General features: G+C 47.6%; 1 protein-coding gene across 1 annotated transcript in view; it reads left to right on the top strand.

Annotated features, from left to right (window-relative positions):
• The window catches only part of cpxm2 (carboxypeptidase X (M14 family), member 2), a 128,749-nt gene that overhangs the window by 75,210 nt on the left and 37,360 nt on the right, over positions 1 to 16,179 (top strand). The window contains exons 7-12 of the mRNA XM_055901702.1: positions 407 to 495; positions 2,342 to 2,465; positions 3,259 to 3,455; positions 6,589 to 6,768; positions 12,201 to 12,498; positions 14,412 to 14,551. Of these exons, the coding sequence (XP_055757677.1) occupies positions 407 to 495; positions 2,342 to 2,465; positions 3,259 to 3,455; positions 6,589 to 6,768; positions 12,201 to 12,498; positions 14,412 to 14,551 (1,028 nt within the window). The remainder of the gene's footprint in view (positions 1 to 406; positions 496 to 2,341; positions 2,466 to 3,258; positions 3,456 to 6,588; positions 6,769 to 12,200; positions 12,499 to 14,411; positions 14,552 to 16,179) is intronic.

Here is a 16,179-nt window from a genome sequence, read left to right as displayed (position 1 = left end):
ACTAGGTAACTGCTGTGTGTGTACTGTGTGATTCTACTAGGTAACTGCTGTGTGTGTACTGTGTGAGTCCACTAGGTAACTGCTGTGTGATTCTACTAGGTAACTGCTGTGTGATTCTACTAGGTAACTGCTGTGTGTGTACTGTCTGATTCTACTAGGTAACTGCTGTGTGTACTGTGTGATTCTACTAGGTAACTGCTGTGTGTGTACTGTGTGATTCTACTAGGTAACTGCTGTGTGATTCTACCAGGTAACTGCTGTGTGTGTACTGTGTGATTCTACTAGGTAACTGCTGTGTGTACTGTCTGATCCTTATCAGACCTATCTAGCTCTTCAGTTGACACATAGACTGTAGTAGATACAGTGATTTGTTCAATGACTTGATATGGGATGTGTTTGTTGTCAGACTCTCAGAACTATTACCACAGACGGAATGAGATCACAACAACAGACAACCTGGACTTCAAACATCACAGCTACAAAGAGATGAGGCATGTAAGTAGAGTAATGCTGGACAGACACTACACTACAGAGTAATGCTGGGCTGACACTGCACTACACTACAGAGTAATGCTGGACAGACACTACACTACACCACAGAGTAATGCTGGGCAGACACTACACTACAGAGTAATGCTGGGCAGACACTAGACTACACCACAGAGTAATGCTGGGCAGACACTACACTACAGAGTAATGCTGGGCAGACACTACACTACACCACAGAGTAATGCTGGGCAGACACTACACTACAGAGTAATGCTGGGCAGACACTACACTACAGAGTAATGCTGGGCAGACACTACACTACACCACAGAGTAATGCTGGGCAGACACTACACTACTCTACAGAGTAATGCTGGGCAGACACTAGACCACAGAGTAATGCTGGACAGACACTACACTACACCACAGAGTAATGCTGGACAGACACTACACTACACTACAGAGTAATACTGGGCAGACACTACACCACAGAGTAATGCTGGGCAGACACTACACCACAGAGTAATGCTGGACAGACCCTGCACTACACCACAGAGTAATGCTGGGCAGACACTGCACTACACCACAGAGTAATGCTGGGCAGACACTACACCACAGAGTAATGCTGGGCAGACACTGCACTACACCACAGAGTAATGCTGGGCAGACACTACACTACACCACAGAGTAATGCTGGGAAGACACTGCACTACACCACAGAGTAATGCTGGGCAGACACTGCACTACACCACAGAGTAATGCTGGGCAGACACTGCACTACACCACAGAGTAATGCAGGGCAGACACTGCACTACACCACAGAGTAATGCTGGGCAGACACTGCACTACACCACAGAGTAATGCTGGGCAGACACTGCACTACACCACAGAGTAATGCTGGGCAGACACTACACTACACCACAGAGTAATGCTGGGCTGACACTGCACTACACCACAGAGTAATGCTGGACAGACACTGCACCACACAGTAATGCTGGGCAGTCACTACACCACAGAGTAATGCTGGGCAGACACTACACCACAGAGTAATGCTGGGCAGACACTACACTACAGAGTAATGCTGGGCAGACACTGCACTACACCACAGAGTAATGCTGAGCAGACACTACAGAGTAATGCTGGGCAGACACTACACTACACCACAGAGTAATGGTGGGATGACACTACATCACAGAGTAATGCTGGGCAGACACTAGACTACACCACAGAGTAATGGTGGGATGACACTACATCACAGAGTAATGCTGGACAGACACTACACTACACCACAGAGTAATGCTGGGCAGACACTACACTACACCACAGAGTAATGCTGGGCAGACACTACACTACACCACAGAGTAATGCTGGGCAGACACTACACTACACCACAGAGTAATGCTGGACAGACACTACACTACACCACAGAGTACTGCTGGGCAGACACTACACTACACCACAGAGTAATGCTGGGCAGACACTACACTACACCACAGAGTAATGCTGGGCAGACACTACACTACACCACAGAGTAATGCTGGACAGACACTACACTACACCACAGAGTACTGCTGGGCAGACACTACACTACAGAGTAATGCTGGGCAGACACTGCACTACACCACAGAGTAATGGTGGGCAGACACTACACCACAGAGTAATGCTGGACAGACACCACACTACACCACAGAGTAATGCTGGGCAGACACTACACTACACCACAGAGTAATGCTGGACAGACACTACACTACACCACAGAGTAATGCTGGGCAGACACTACACTACACCACAGAGTAATGCTGGGCAGACACTACACCACAGAGTAATAATGAGGTGTTCTCTACTGGCTCTACAGATGATGAAGGTGGTTAATGAGATGTGCCCCAACATCACAAGGATATACAACATCGGCAAGAGCCACAGCGGACAGAAACTCTACGCCATCGAGATCTCAGACAACCCCGGAGAGCACGAAGCAGGTAACACCAGAGAAAGGGCTCTGATTGGATCTTTAGACTTGATTCATTCCTACAGGTGAAGTTCTCTGGGTTCAAGTGGTTGAAAATTGTTGTATTATTACATGAAATGTTTAATCTCTTCATCATACGACTTTTCACATGTTGTTTAGTTGGCAAATCTTATCTTCTCGCTCTCTCTCTCACCCTTCTCTCTTCGTCCCTCCCTCCCTCCCTTCTCTTCATCCCTCTCTCTCTCCCTCCCACTCTCTCCCTTATCTCCCTCACTTACTTCTCTCTCTCTCCCTCCCTCTCCCTCTTCTCTTCCTCCCTCTCTCCCTCCCTTCTCCCCATCCCTCCCTCCCTCCCTCTCCATCCCTTCTCTCTCTCCCTCCCTCCCTGTACCTCTCTCCCTCCCTTCTCTTCCTCCCTCCCTGTCTCTCTCTCCCTTCTCTTCCTCCCTCTCTCTCTCCCTCCCTCCCTCCCCCTTCTTCCCTCCCTCTCCCTCCCTCCCTCCCTCCCTGTCTCTCCCTCCCCCTCTCTCCCTCCCTCCCTCCCTCCCTCCCCCTCCCTCCCTCCCCCCTTCCCTCCCTACCTTCTCCCCCTCTCTTCCTCCCTTCCTGTCTCTCCCTCCCCCTCCCTCCCTCCCTCCCCCCTCTCTCCCTCCCTCCCTCCCTCCCTGTCTCTCCCTCCCTCCCCCCTTCCCTCCCTACCTTCTCCCCCTCTCTTCCTCCCTTCCTGTCTCTTCCTCCCCCTCCCTCCCCCCCTCCCTCCCTCCCTCCATCCCCCCCTCCCTCCCTCCCTCCCTCCCTCCCAGGTGAACCAGAGTTCCGCTACACGGCCGGTTCCCACGGTAACGAGGTGCTGGGCCGAGAACTGCTCCTGCTGCTGATGCAGTTCATGTGTCAGGAGTACCTGTCGGGTAGCCCACGGATACGTCACCTGGTGCACGAGACCAGGATACACCTGCTCCCCTCCGTCAACCCCGACGGGTACGACAAAGCCCTTGAAGTGGTAGGTGTGTGCGTAGCTGAAAGACCCCCAAAAACCCCACAGCTGATATTGCAAATATTGACTCCATCGTTAAGGCTGTACTGAAACACGACAGATACAACTGACTCTTCTGAGACACGTTGTCACGCCCTGACCTTAGTTATCTTTGTTTTTCTTTCTTTATTTGGTTAGGTCAGGGTGTGACGAGGGTGGAATGTTTTGACTTGTCTAGGGGTTTTGTATATCTATTGGGTTTTGGGATTGTCTAGGTACTGTAGGTCTATGGTAGCCTAAATTGGTTCGCAATTAGAGACAGCTGTTTATCGTTGACAGCCCAATTAGAGACAGCTGTTAATCGTTGACAGCCCAATTAGAGACAGCTGTTGATCGTTGACAGCCCAATCAGAGACAGCTGTTTATCGTTGACAGCCCAATTAGAGACAGCTGTTGATCGTTGACAGCCCAATCAGAGACAGCTGTTTATCGTTGACAGCCCAATCAGAGGCAGCTGTTTATCGTTGTCTCTGATTGGGGATCCTATTTAGGTTGCCATTTTTCCATGTTGGTTTTGTGGGTTATTGTCTGTGTGAAGTTGCATGTCTGCACTCGTTGTTTATAGCGTTCGTTTTGTTATTTTGTTTATTCTCCGTGTTTATTCGTCGTTCATTAAAAGTATGTAATTCACATCACCGCTGCGCCTCCTCACTACAACGGTCGGGACACGTGTGTTTTAGGGTCTTTTGCTTTGCCAGCCATGTGATTGTCAGATGAAAGATTCTTCTCTTCAAAGTCAGAAGTCCAAAGCATCCACTACTGTGATTTCAGCGGCGGTTGGTGCCGTTTAAGATGAAGGAGGGTGATAATTGTTTTCATGAGCATGGCCTTATTTCTACTACAGTAGTATTGGATGACTGTCATTCATATTCTATTCACCCAGTTCAATGTAACAGTGATAGGTTTAGGTTACTGTCATTCATATTCACCCAGTTCAATGTAACAGTGATAGGTTTAGGTTACTGTCATTCATATTCACCCAGTTCAATGTAACAGTGATAGGTTTAGGTTACTGTCATTCATATTCACTCAGTTCAATGTAACAGTGATAGGTTTAGGCTACTACATGATACTGTAATGTTCCCCTGTACCCATCATGAGGTTGCTACAACTTAGCCTATGAATGAAAGTTTACAACAACTGGTCAAGAGAAATTAGAGTAATCAAGAAGACAGACATTGACACGTTCGTTATCGCCTGGCGCTCTCTTGCTAGTTCATTCTTTTTATTTTTTATTTTTTATTTAGCAGGTAGATCAGCTTTAATGTTGCAGATAAATTGTAGCTTCCATCAATGTAATTGTCTGCATCATTTTCAATCCCGCATATACGTATTTTTATTAAGTATATACATCTTTTTTTTTTAAATATATTTTCCTTCTTTAGTATTTTCCTCTAACCATCCCATCCCTCCCCTGATTGGAGTAAACTAATTCAATATATTTATCTTCTTTAGTATTTTCCTCTAACCCTCCCATCCCTCCCCTGATTGGACTAAACTAATTCAATATATTTTCCTTCTTTAGTATTTTCCTCTAACCCTCCCATCCCTCCCCTGATTGGACTAAACTAATTAAATATATTTTCCTTCTTTAGTATTTCCCCCTAAGCCTACCGTCCCTCCCCTGATTGGACTAAACTAATGGACCACAGCACTTAGGCTTCTACTTCCTGCTTATACATTCTATATACAGTACCAGGTAAAAGTTTGGACACACCTACTCATTCAAGGGTTTTTCTTTATTTTTACTATTTTCTACAGTGTAGAATAATAGTGAAGACGTCAAAACTATGAAATAACACATATGGAATCATGTAGTAACCAAAAAAAGTGTTAAACAAATCAAAATATATTTTATATTTGAGCTTCTTCAAAGTAGCCACCCTTTTCCTTGATGCCAGCTTTGCACAATCTTGGAATTTCCCTTCGCTTGTGTACTTCAGTGCACAACACATCAGTCATCTGTGACCAGACGATAAAACATTTCCAAGCAAAACCTTCATATCATAACCGCTACACACGGCCTAGATCATTGTCACCGTATTAGCTAACGTCATGGTCAACATAGCTACTAGAACTAACACGTTAGTAAACCCTCTACAATCATACAGTACAGTGTACAGTCAGCAAGCAGTTTAGCAGTTACATCAGCGGGCCCCGGTGGCAATAAATTAATAAAATCAAAAGCCTTGACTCGGAAGTATTCCAGTTCCAACTAGCTAACATAGCATCCCTCTCTGTTTGAACCGGGTGTTTGAGTAGGCTAAACTAGCGAGCTGCATTCGCTAGCTAATATAGCATCCCTCTCTGTTTGAACCGGGTGTTTGAGTAGGCTAAACTAGCTAGCTGCCTTCGCTAGCTAACATAGCATCCCTCTCCGTTTGAACCTGGTGTTTGAGTAGGCTAAACTAGCAAGTGGAATTTAAAAAAAATGACAACTAAATATAGTTGTCTCTCTCTCTCGCTCTCTTGCTTCTCTTTCATTTTTGAAAAAATGTATTTGTTCAAAACTGTTCAACTATTGTCTTTGAGTCAACTACTCACCACATTTGATGCACTGCAGCACTAGCTAGCTGTAACTTAGGCTTTCAGTACTAGATTCATTCTCTGATCCTTCTTTGGGTGGGCAATATGTCAGTTCATGCGACAAGAACTCTGATAGGTTGGAGGAGGTCTTCCGGAAGTTGTCATAATTACTGTGTAAGTCTAAGGAAGAGGGTGAGAACCATGAGCCTCCTAGGTTTTGTATTGAAGTCAATGTACCCAGAGGAGGACGGAAGCTAGCTGTCCTCCGGCTACACCATGGTGCTACCCTACAGAGTGCTGCTGAGGCTACTATAAACCTTCATTACAAAACAGTGTGTTTTAATCAATTATTTGCTACGTGAATATATTTAGTATAGTTTTATTTTTAAAAAGGATCACTTTTATAATGTTTCACTATTTACATTTTTATGAAATTCACTGAGAAGGATGGTCCTCCCCTTCTTCCCCTGAGGAGCCTCCACTGACTGATTAATTTAAAACCATTTGGGGACCTCGTGTCTTAATTATCTGCTCTCACGTGTCACCATGTGTCATCACTCCTGTTGTCCCTCAGGGTTCAGAGCTGAGCGGCTGGTCCCTGGGTCGGTGGAGTCAGGACGGAGTAGACATCCACCATAACTTCCCTGACCTCAACTCCATCCTGTGGGAGGCTGAAACAAAGAAATGGATCCCCAGGAAGATGCTCAACCACCATGTGCCCATCCCCGAATGGTACCAGTCCAAGAACTCCACGGTCAGTAAATGCCACGCAAGATTCTGAGAAGTGTTTGAAAGTCATTGATAGGGGAATCTTGGACATACAGAACTAGAAAATAGAAATGAGAAAAGATACTATTGAGACTAGCGAAGTCACCACCCTCCTTAACGGAAACTTGCAGACAGATTCGGGCAACTGTCTGGGCCAAATGTCCCTTCCCCTTATAAATTTCGAAAGATGCGAGCAACCGTGAAATTGTGATTTGTCCAAATTTGTCCAAACCTTAACAAAGTTCCTTGTTAGTCTTCGCAACTCACAGTTTGTTGATAGGGGACTTCTGGTTCTCATCCTGTCACAATGACTCCATGACAGATAGGGGACTTCTGGTTCTCATCCTGTCTTAATGACCACATGACAGATAGGGGACTTCTGGTTCTCATCCTGTCACAATGACTCCATGACAGATAGGGGACTTCTGGTTCTCATCCTGTCACAATGACTCCATGACAGATAGGGGACTTCTGGTTCTCATCCTGTCACAATGACTCCATGACAGATAGGGGACTTCTGGTTCTCATCCTGTCACAATGACTCCATGACAGATAGAGGACTTCTGGTTCTCATCCTGTCACAATGACTCCATGACAGATAGAGGAGTCTGGTTCTCATCCTGTCACAATGACTCTATGACAGATAGGGGACTTCTGGTTCCCATCCTGTCACAATGACTCCATGACAGATAGGGGACTTCTGGTTCTCATCCTGTCACAATGACTCCATGACAGATAGGGGACTTCTGGTTCTCATCCTGTCACAATGACTCCATGACAGATAGGGGACTTCTGGTTCTCATCCTGTCACAATGACTCCATGACAGATAGGGGACTTCTGGTTCTCATCCTGTCACAATGACTCCATGACAGATAGGGGACTTCTGGTTCTCATCCTGTCACAATGACTCCATGACAGATAGGGGACTTCTGGTTCTCATCCTGTCACAATGACTCCATGACAGATAGGGGACTTCTGGTTCTCATCCTGTCACAATGACTCCATGACAGATAGGGGACTTCTGGTTCTCATCCTGTCACAATGACTCCATGACAGATAGAGGACTTCTGGTTCTCATCCTGTCACAATGACTCCATGACAGATAGGGGACTTCTGGTTCTAATCCTGTCACAATGACTCCATGACAGATAGAGGACTTCTGGTTCTCATCCTGTCACAATGACCACATGACAGATAGGGGACTTCTGGTTCTCATCCTGTCACAATGACTCCATGACAGATAGGGGACTTCTGGTTCTCATCCTGTCACAATGACTCCATGACAGATAGAGGACTTCTGGTTCTCATCCTGTCACAATGACTCCATGACAGATAGGGGACTTCTGGTTCTCATCCTGTCACAATGACTCCATGACAGATAGAGGACTTCTGGTTCTCATCCTGTCACAATGACTCCATGACAGATAGAGGACTTCTGGTTCTCATCCTGTCACAATGACTCCATGACAGATAGAAGACTTCTGGTTCTCATCCTGTCACAATGACTCCATGACAGATAGAATCCTGTCACAATGACTCCATGACAGATAGGGGACTTCTGGTTCTCATCCTGTCACAATGACTCCATGACAGATAGGGGACTTCTGGTTCTCATCCTGCCACAATGACTCCATGACAGATAGAGGACTTCTGGTTCTCATCCTGTCACAATGACTCCATGACAGATAGGGGACTTCTGGTTCTCATCCTGTCACAATGACTCCATGACAGATAGAGGACTTCTGGTTCTCATCCTGTCACAATGACTCCATGACAGATAGGGGACTTCTGGTTCTAATCCTGTCACAATGACTCCATGACAGATAGAGGACTTCTGGTTCTTATCCTGTCACAATGACCACATGACAGATAGGGGACTTCTGGTTCTCATCCTGTCACAATGACTCCATGACAGATAGGGGACTTCTGGTTCTCATCCTGTCACAATGACTCCATGACAGATAGGGGACTTCTGGTTCTCATCCTGTCACAATGACTCCATGACAGATAGAGGACTTCTGGTTCTCATCCTGTCACAATGACTCCATGACAGATAGGGGACTTCTGGTTCTCCTCCTGTCACAATGACTCCATGACAGATAGAGGACTTCTGGTTATCATCCTGTCATAATGACTCCATGACAGATAGAGGACTTCTGGTTCTCATCCTGTCACAATGACGCCATGACAGATAGAGGACTTCTGGTTCTCATCCTGTCACAATGACTCCATGACAGATAGAATCCTGTCACAATGACTCCATGACAGATAGGGGACTTCTGGTTCTCATCCTGTCACAATGACTCCATGACAGATAGGGGACTTCTGGTTCTCATCCTGTCACAATGACTCCATGACAGATAGAGGACTTCTGGTTATCATCCTGTCATAATGACTCCATGACAGATAGAGGACTTCTGGTTCTCATCCTGTCACAATGACGCCATGACAGATAGAGGACTTCTGGTTCTCATCCTGTCACAATGACTCCATGACAGATAGAATCCTGTCACAATGACTCCATGACAGATAGGGGACTTCTGGTTCTCATCCTGTCACAATGACTCCATGACAGATAGGGGACTTCTGGTTCTCATCCTGTCACAATGACTCCATGACAGATAGAGGACTTCTGGTTCTCATCCTGTCACAATGACTCCATGACAGATAGAATCCTGTCACAATGACTCCATGACAGATAGGGGACTTCTGGTTCTCATCCTGTCACAATGACTCCATGACAGATAGAGGACTTCTGGTTCTCATCCTGTCACAATGACTCCATGACAGATAGGGGACTTCTGGTTCTCATCCTGTCACAATGACTCCATGACAGATAGGGGACTTCTGGTTCTCATCCTGTCACAATGACTCTATAACAGATAGGGGACTTCTGGTTCTCATCCTGTCACAATGACTCCATGACAGATAGGGGACTTCTGGTTCTCATCCTGTCACAATGACTCCTTGACAGATAGGGGACTTCTGGTTCTCATCCTGTCACAATGACTCCATGACAGATAGAGGACTTCTGGTTCTCATCCTGTCACAATGACTCCATGACAGATGTCCTTTTTACTACTTTTATCAAGCCTCATCATTTCATGCCTCTCTGCTAATTTAAATGTACAATTCCCAGATAGTGATGGTATTCTGATTTTAAAAGAGTATACTATAGTCTCAGAGATGACTAGAGGTGTATTTCGGGGTTAATTTGTGTTGTGATGAACTGTAAAACCCCAGCTGTGTGTTAATTTAGACCCTCATGTCTATAATGAGCTATGCTCTCAGTCCCAGTGAGTTGCCATTACAATGACTCACACTCTTTAAAAAAAATACAATTATTGAACCTTTTTTTAACGACGCAAGTCAGTTAAGAACAAATTCTTATTTACAATGACGGCCTACCGGGGAACAGTGGGTTAACTGCCTTTTTCAGGGGCAGAACGACAGATTTCTACCTTGGCAGCTCAAGGATTCAATCTAGCAACCTTTCGGTTACTGGCCCAACCCTCTAACCACTAGGCTACCTGCCTCCCCCCTCTAACCACTAGGCTACCTGCCTTCCCCCCTCTAACCACTAGGCTACCTGCCTCCCCCCTCTAACCACTAGGCTACCTGCCTCCCCCCTCTAACCACTAGGCTACCTGCCCCCCCCCCTCTAACCACTAGGCTACCTGCCTCCCTCCTTTAACCTCTAGGCTACCTACATCCCCTCTAACCACTAGGCTACCTGCCTCCCTCCTCTAACCACTAGGCTACCTGCCCCCCCTCTAACCACTAGGCTACCTGCCTCCCCCTTCTAACCACTAGGCTACCTGCCTCCCCCCTCTAACCACTAGGCTACCTACCTCCCTCCTCTAACCACTAGGCTACCTGCCTCCCTCCTCTAACCGCTAGGATACCTGCCTCCCCCCTCTAACCACTAGGCTACCTGCCTCCCCCCCTCTAACCACTAGGCTACCAGCCTCCCCCTCTAACCACTAGGCTACCTGCCTCTAACCACTAGGCTACCTGCCTCCCCCCCTCTAAACACTAGGCTACCTGCCTCCCCCCCTCTAACCACTAGGCTACCTGCCTCCCCCCTCTAACCACTAGATTACCTGCCTCCCCCCCTCTAACCACTAGGCTACCTGCCTCCCCGTCTAGCCACTAGGCTACCTGCCTCCCCCCTCTAACCACTAGGCTACCTGCCTCCCCCCTCTAACCACTAGGCTACCTGCCACCCCCCTCTAACCACTAGGCGACCTGCCTCCCCCCTCTAACCACTAGGCGACCTGCCTCCCCCCTCTAACCACTAGGCTACCTGCCTCCCCCCTCTAACCACTAGGCTACCTGCCTCCCCCCCTCTAACCACTAGGCTACCTGCCCCCCCGCCCCCCTAACCACTAGGCTACCTGCCTCCCCCCTCTAACCACTAGGCTACCTGCCTCCCCCCTCTAACCACTAGGCTACCTGCCTCCCCCCTTTAACCACTAGGCTACCTGCCTCCCCCCTCTAACCACTAGGCTACCTGCCTCCCTCCTCTAACCACTAGGCTACCTGCCTCCCCCCTCTAACCACTAGGCTACCTGCCTCCCTCCTCGAACCACTAGGCTACCTGCCTCCCCCCTCTAACCACTAGGCTACCTGCCTCCCCCCTTTAACCACTAGGCTACCTGCCTCCCCCCTCTAACCACTAGGCTACCTGCCTCCCCCCTTTAACCACTAGGCTACCTGCCGGAGGAGAAATGGGTTGTAAACAAAATGAGATAACCCTCACTAAAAGGCCAATTTGCTCCTCCGTTTTGAAATGATCAATCACATCAGGCAATGTCGCATGCAAATGTAAACACAAGCCTCTGGCTGTTCCTGTGTGTCAATAAATACCAAGTAAATAAGTACATTTTAGTAAATAAATACCAAGTAAATAAGTCCTCCCTCCTCTCATCTATTCATATTCATTTACTCTCCTCCCTCCTCTCTCTCTCTCCTCTCCTCCCTTCTCCTCTCCTCTCTCTCCTCTCCTCCCCTGTCCTCTCTCCTTTCCTCTCCTCCCTCATATCTCTCCTCCCTCCTCTCTCTCCTCTCCTACGTCCTCTCCTCCCTCCTCTCTTCCCCTCTCCTCCCTGCTATCTCTCCTTTCCTCCCTGCTCTCTCATCTCCTCCCTCCTCCCATTCCCTTTTTCTCGTCTCGTCTCCTCTCCTCTCCTCTCCTCCCGCCCTCCCCTCTCCTCCCTCTCTCTCTCCTCTCCTCCCACCTCTCTCTCCTCTCCTCCCACCTCTCTCACCTCTCCTCTTTCTACTTCTCTCCTCTTTCCTCCCATTCCCTTTTTCTCATCTCCTCTCCCTTCTACCTCTCCTCTCTCCTCTCGCCTCTTTCTACTTCTCTCCTCTCCTCCCTCCTCTCCTTCTCCTTCTCGTTCTCCTCTCCTCAGGTAGCAGCAGAGACGCGTGCGCTGGTCTCCTGGATGGAGAAGATCCCGTTTGTCCTGGGTGGTAACCTCCAGGGAGGGGAGTTGGTGGTGACCTTCCCCTACGACAGGATCCGTTCCCAGGGTGTATCCAGGGAGCAGACCCCCACCCCAGACGACCACGTGTTCCGCTGGCTCGCCTTCTCCTACGCGTCCACCCACCGCCTGATGACCGACGCCAGGCGGCGCGTCTGCCACACCGAGGACTTTGCCAAGGAAGATGGCACCATCAACGGGGCGTCCTGGCACACCGCGGCAGGGAGTTAGTGTTGTTGTTTTCCATTCAATTCAGTTCAGTTCATTTAATTTCAGTTCAGTTCAGTTCAATTAATTTCAGTTCAATTCAGTTCAATTCATATAATTTCAGTTCAGTTCAGTTCAATTAATTTCATTTCACTTCAATTCATTTCATTTCAGTTCAATACAGTTCAATTCAGTTCAGTTCAATTCATTTCAGTTCAATTCATTTCAGTTCAGTTCATTTCAGTTCAATTCAGTTCAGTTCAATTCAGTTCAATTCAATTCATTTCATTTCAGTTCAGTTCAGTTCAGTTCAATTCATTTCAGTTCAATTCAGTTCAGTTCTATTCTGTTCATTTCAGTTCAGTTCAATTCAGTTCAATTCATATAATTTCAGTTCAGTACAGTTCAATTAATTTCAGTTCAATTCAGTTCAATTCATATAATTTCAGTTCAGTTCAGTTCAATTAATTTCATTTCACTTCAATTCATTTCAGTTCAATTCAGTTCAATTCATATCATTTCAATTCAGTTCAGTTCAATTCATTTCAGTTCAATTCATTTCAGTTCAGTTCATTTCAGTTCAGTTCAATTCAGTTCAATTCATATCATTTCAATTCATTTCAGTTCAGTTCATTTCAATTCATTTCAGTTCAGTTCATTTCAGTTCAGTTCAATTCAGTTCAATTCAGTTCAGTTCAATTCAATTCATTTCAGTTCAATTCATTTCAGTTCAGTTCAGTTCAATTTCTTTCATGACTAGGCTTAATCTGTTGTAGCAGTATTTCTTAACTTACCCTGTTCACCTTCTCAGGGCTGTTAGTTATATTAGGTATCCGTCTAGGATGTACGCGTCTGCATATTCACTTTAGCCACAGGCTGTTTGAATGTTTTTCTACAGGTTTCTTGGTAACATTGTAAAATAACGTGCAGAACTTACCATGGAAAACATGACAACAGCCTGTGGCTAAAGTGAATATGCAGACGCGTACATCCTAGACGGATACCTAATATAACTAACAGCCCTGAGAAGGTGAACAGGGTAAAAATGTGGAACCTCTTCATTTCAACACATGTTGATTTGATTTATTATCACAGACCAGTACCAGAGTAGTTCTTCATTTCAACACATGTTAATTTGATTTATTATCACAGACCAGAACCAGAGTAGTTCTTCATTTCAACACATGTTAATTTGATTTATTATCACAGACCAGAACCAGAGTAGTTCTTCATTTCAACACATGTTAATTTGATTTATTATCACAGACCAGAACCAGAGTAGTTCTTCATTTCAACACATGTTAATTTGATTTATTATCACAGACCAGTACCAGAGTAGTTCTTCATTTCAACACATGTTGAATTGATTTATTATCACAGACCAGTACCAGAGTAGTTCTTCATTTCAACACATGTTAAGTTGATTTATTATCACAGACCTGTACCAGAGTAGCTCTTCATTTCAACACATGTTAATTTGATTTATTATCACAGACCTGTAACAGAGTAGCTCTTCATTTCAACACATGTTAAATTAATTTATTATCACAGACCAGAAACAGAGTAGTTCTTCATTTCAACACATGTTGATTTGATTTATTATCACAGACCAGAACCAGAGTAGCTCTTCATTTCAACACATGTTGATTTGATTTATTATCACAGACCAGTACCAGAGTAGTTCTTCATTTCAACACATGTTGATTTGATTTATTATCACAGACCAGAACCAGAGTAGTTCTTCATTTCAACACATGTTAATTTGATTTATTATCACAGACCAGTACCAGAGCAGCTCTTCATTTCAACACATGTTGATTTGATTTATTATCTTTAGAAAACACTGGTGAGAAAAGAACATATGAGCTGATGTCTTTTCATTTGGCAGTTGGCCGACAGATAAATGACTCTGTCTGTCCGCTGTGTTGGCAGGTATGAACGATTTCAGCTACTTGCACACCAACTGCTTTGAGTTGTCGATGTACGTGGGCTGTGACAAATTCCCCCACCAGAGTGAGCTGGCGGAGGAGTGGGAAAACAACCGGGAGTCTCTGCTCGTCTTCATGGAGCAGGTACAGTATGCAGAGTCCAGAGAGGGTGTAGAGTCCAGAGAGGGTGTAGAGTCCAGAGAGGGCGTAGAGTCCAGAGAGGGCGTAGAGTCCAGAGAGGGTGCAGAGTCCAGAGAGGGTGTAGAGTCCAGAGAGGGTGCAGAGTCCAGAGAGGGTGTAGAGTCCAGAGAGGGTGTAGAGTCCAGAGAGGGCGTAGTCCAGAGAGGGCGCAGAGTCCAGAGAGGGCGTAGAGTCCAGAGAGGGTGTAGAGTCCAGAGAGGGTGCAGAGTCCAGAGAGGGTGCAGAGTCCAGAGAGGGTGCAGAGTCCAGAGAGGGTGCAGAGTCCAGAGAGGGTGTAGAGTCCAGAGAGGGCGTAGAGTCCAGAGAGGGCGTAGAGTCCAGAGAGGGTGCAGAGTCCAGAGAGGGCGTAGTCCAGAGAGGGCGTAGAGTCCAGAGAGGGTGCAGAGTCCAGAGAGGGCGTAGAGTCCAGAGAGGGCGTAGAGTCCAGAGAGGGCGTAGAGTCCAGAGAGGGCGTAGAGTCCAGAGAGGGCGTAGAGTCCAGAGAGGGCGCAGAGTCCAGAGAGGGGGCAGAGTCCAGAGAGGGTGTAGAGTCCAGAGAGGGTGTAGAGTCCAGAGAGGGTGTAGAGTCCAGAGAGGGTGTAGAGTCCAGAGAGGGCGTAGAGTCCAGAGAGGGCGCAGAGTCCAAAGAGGGCGTAGAGTCCAGAGAGGGCGCAGAGTCCAGAGAGGGGGCAGAGTCCAGAGAGGGGGCAGAGTCCAGAGAGGGCGTAGAGTCCAGAGAGGGGGCAGAGTCCAGAGAGGGCGCAGAGTCCAAAGAGGGCGCAGAGTCCAGAGAGGGCGTAGAGTCCAGAGAGGGCGCAGAGTCCAGAGAGGGGGCAGAGTCCAGAGAGGGGGCAGAGTCCAGAGAGGGGGCAGAGTCCAGAGAGGGGGCAGAGTCCAGAGAGGGGGCAGAGTCCAGAGAGGGTGTAGAGTCCAGAGAGGGTGTAGAGTCCAGAGAGGGGGCAGAGTCCAGAGAGGGGGCAGAGTCCAGAGAGGGGGCAGAGTCCAGAGAGGGTGTAGAGTCCAGAGAGGGTGTAGAGTCCAGAGAGGGTGTAGAGTCCAGAGAGGGTGTAGAGTCCAGAGAGGGCGCAGAGTCCAGAGAGGGCGTAGAGTCCAGAGAGGGCGTAGAGTCCAGAGAGGGCGTAGAGTCCAGAGAGGGCGTAGAGTCCAGAGAGGGCGTAGAGTCCAGAGAGGGCGTAGAGTCCAGAGAGGGCGTAGAGTCCAGAGAGGGCGTAGAGTCCAGAGAGGGCGTAGAGTCCAGAGAGGGCGTAGAGTCCAGAGAGGGCGTAGAGTCCAGAGAGGGCGTAGAGTCCAGAGAGGGCGTAGAGTCCAGAGAGGGCGTAGAGTCCAGAGAGGGCGTAGAGTCCAGAGAGGGCGTAGAGTCCAGAGAGGGCGTAGAGTCCAGAGAGGGCGTAGAGTCCAGAGAGGGCGTAGAGTCCAGAGAGGGCGTAGAGTCCAGAGAGGGCGCAGAGTCCAGAGAGAGGGCGCAGAGTCCAGAGAGGCCGCAGAGTCCAGAGAGAGGGCGTAGAGTCCAGAGAGGGCGCAGAGTCCAGAGAGGGCGCAGAGTCCAGAGAGGGCGCAGAGTCCAGAGAGGG

Source organism: Salvelinus fontinalis, chromosome 37 (assembly GCF_029448725.1).
Source record: "Salvelinus fontinalis isolate EN_2023a chromosome 37, ASM2944872v1, whole genome shotgun sequence".
In the NCBI taxonomy this organism is placed as follows: Eukaryota; Metazoa; Chordata; class Actinopteri; order Salmoniformes; family Salmonidae; genus Salvelinus; species Salvelinus fontinalis.
This window is presented reverse-complemented; position numbering and strand designations above follow the sequence as displayed.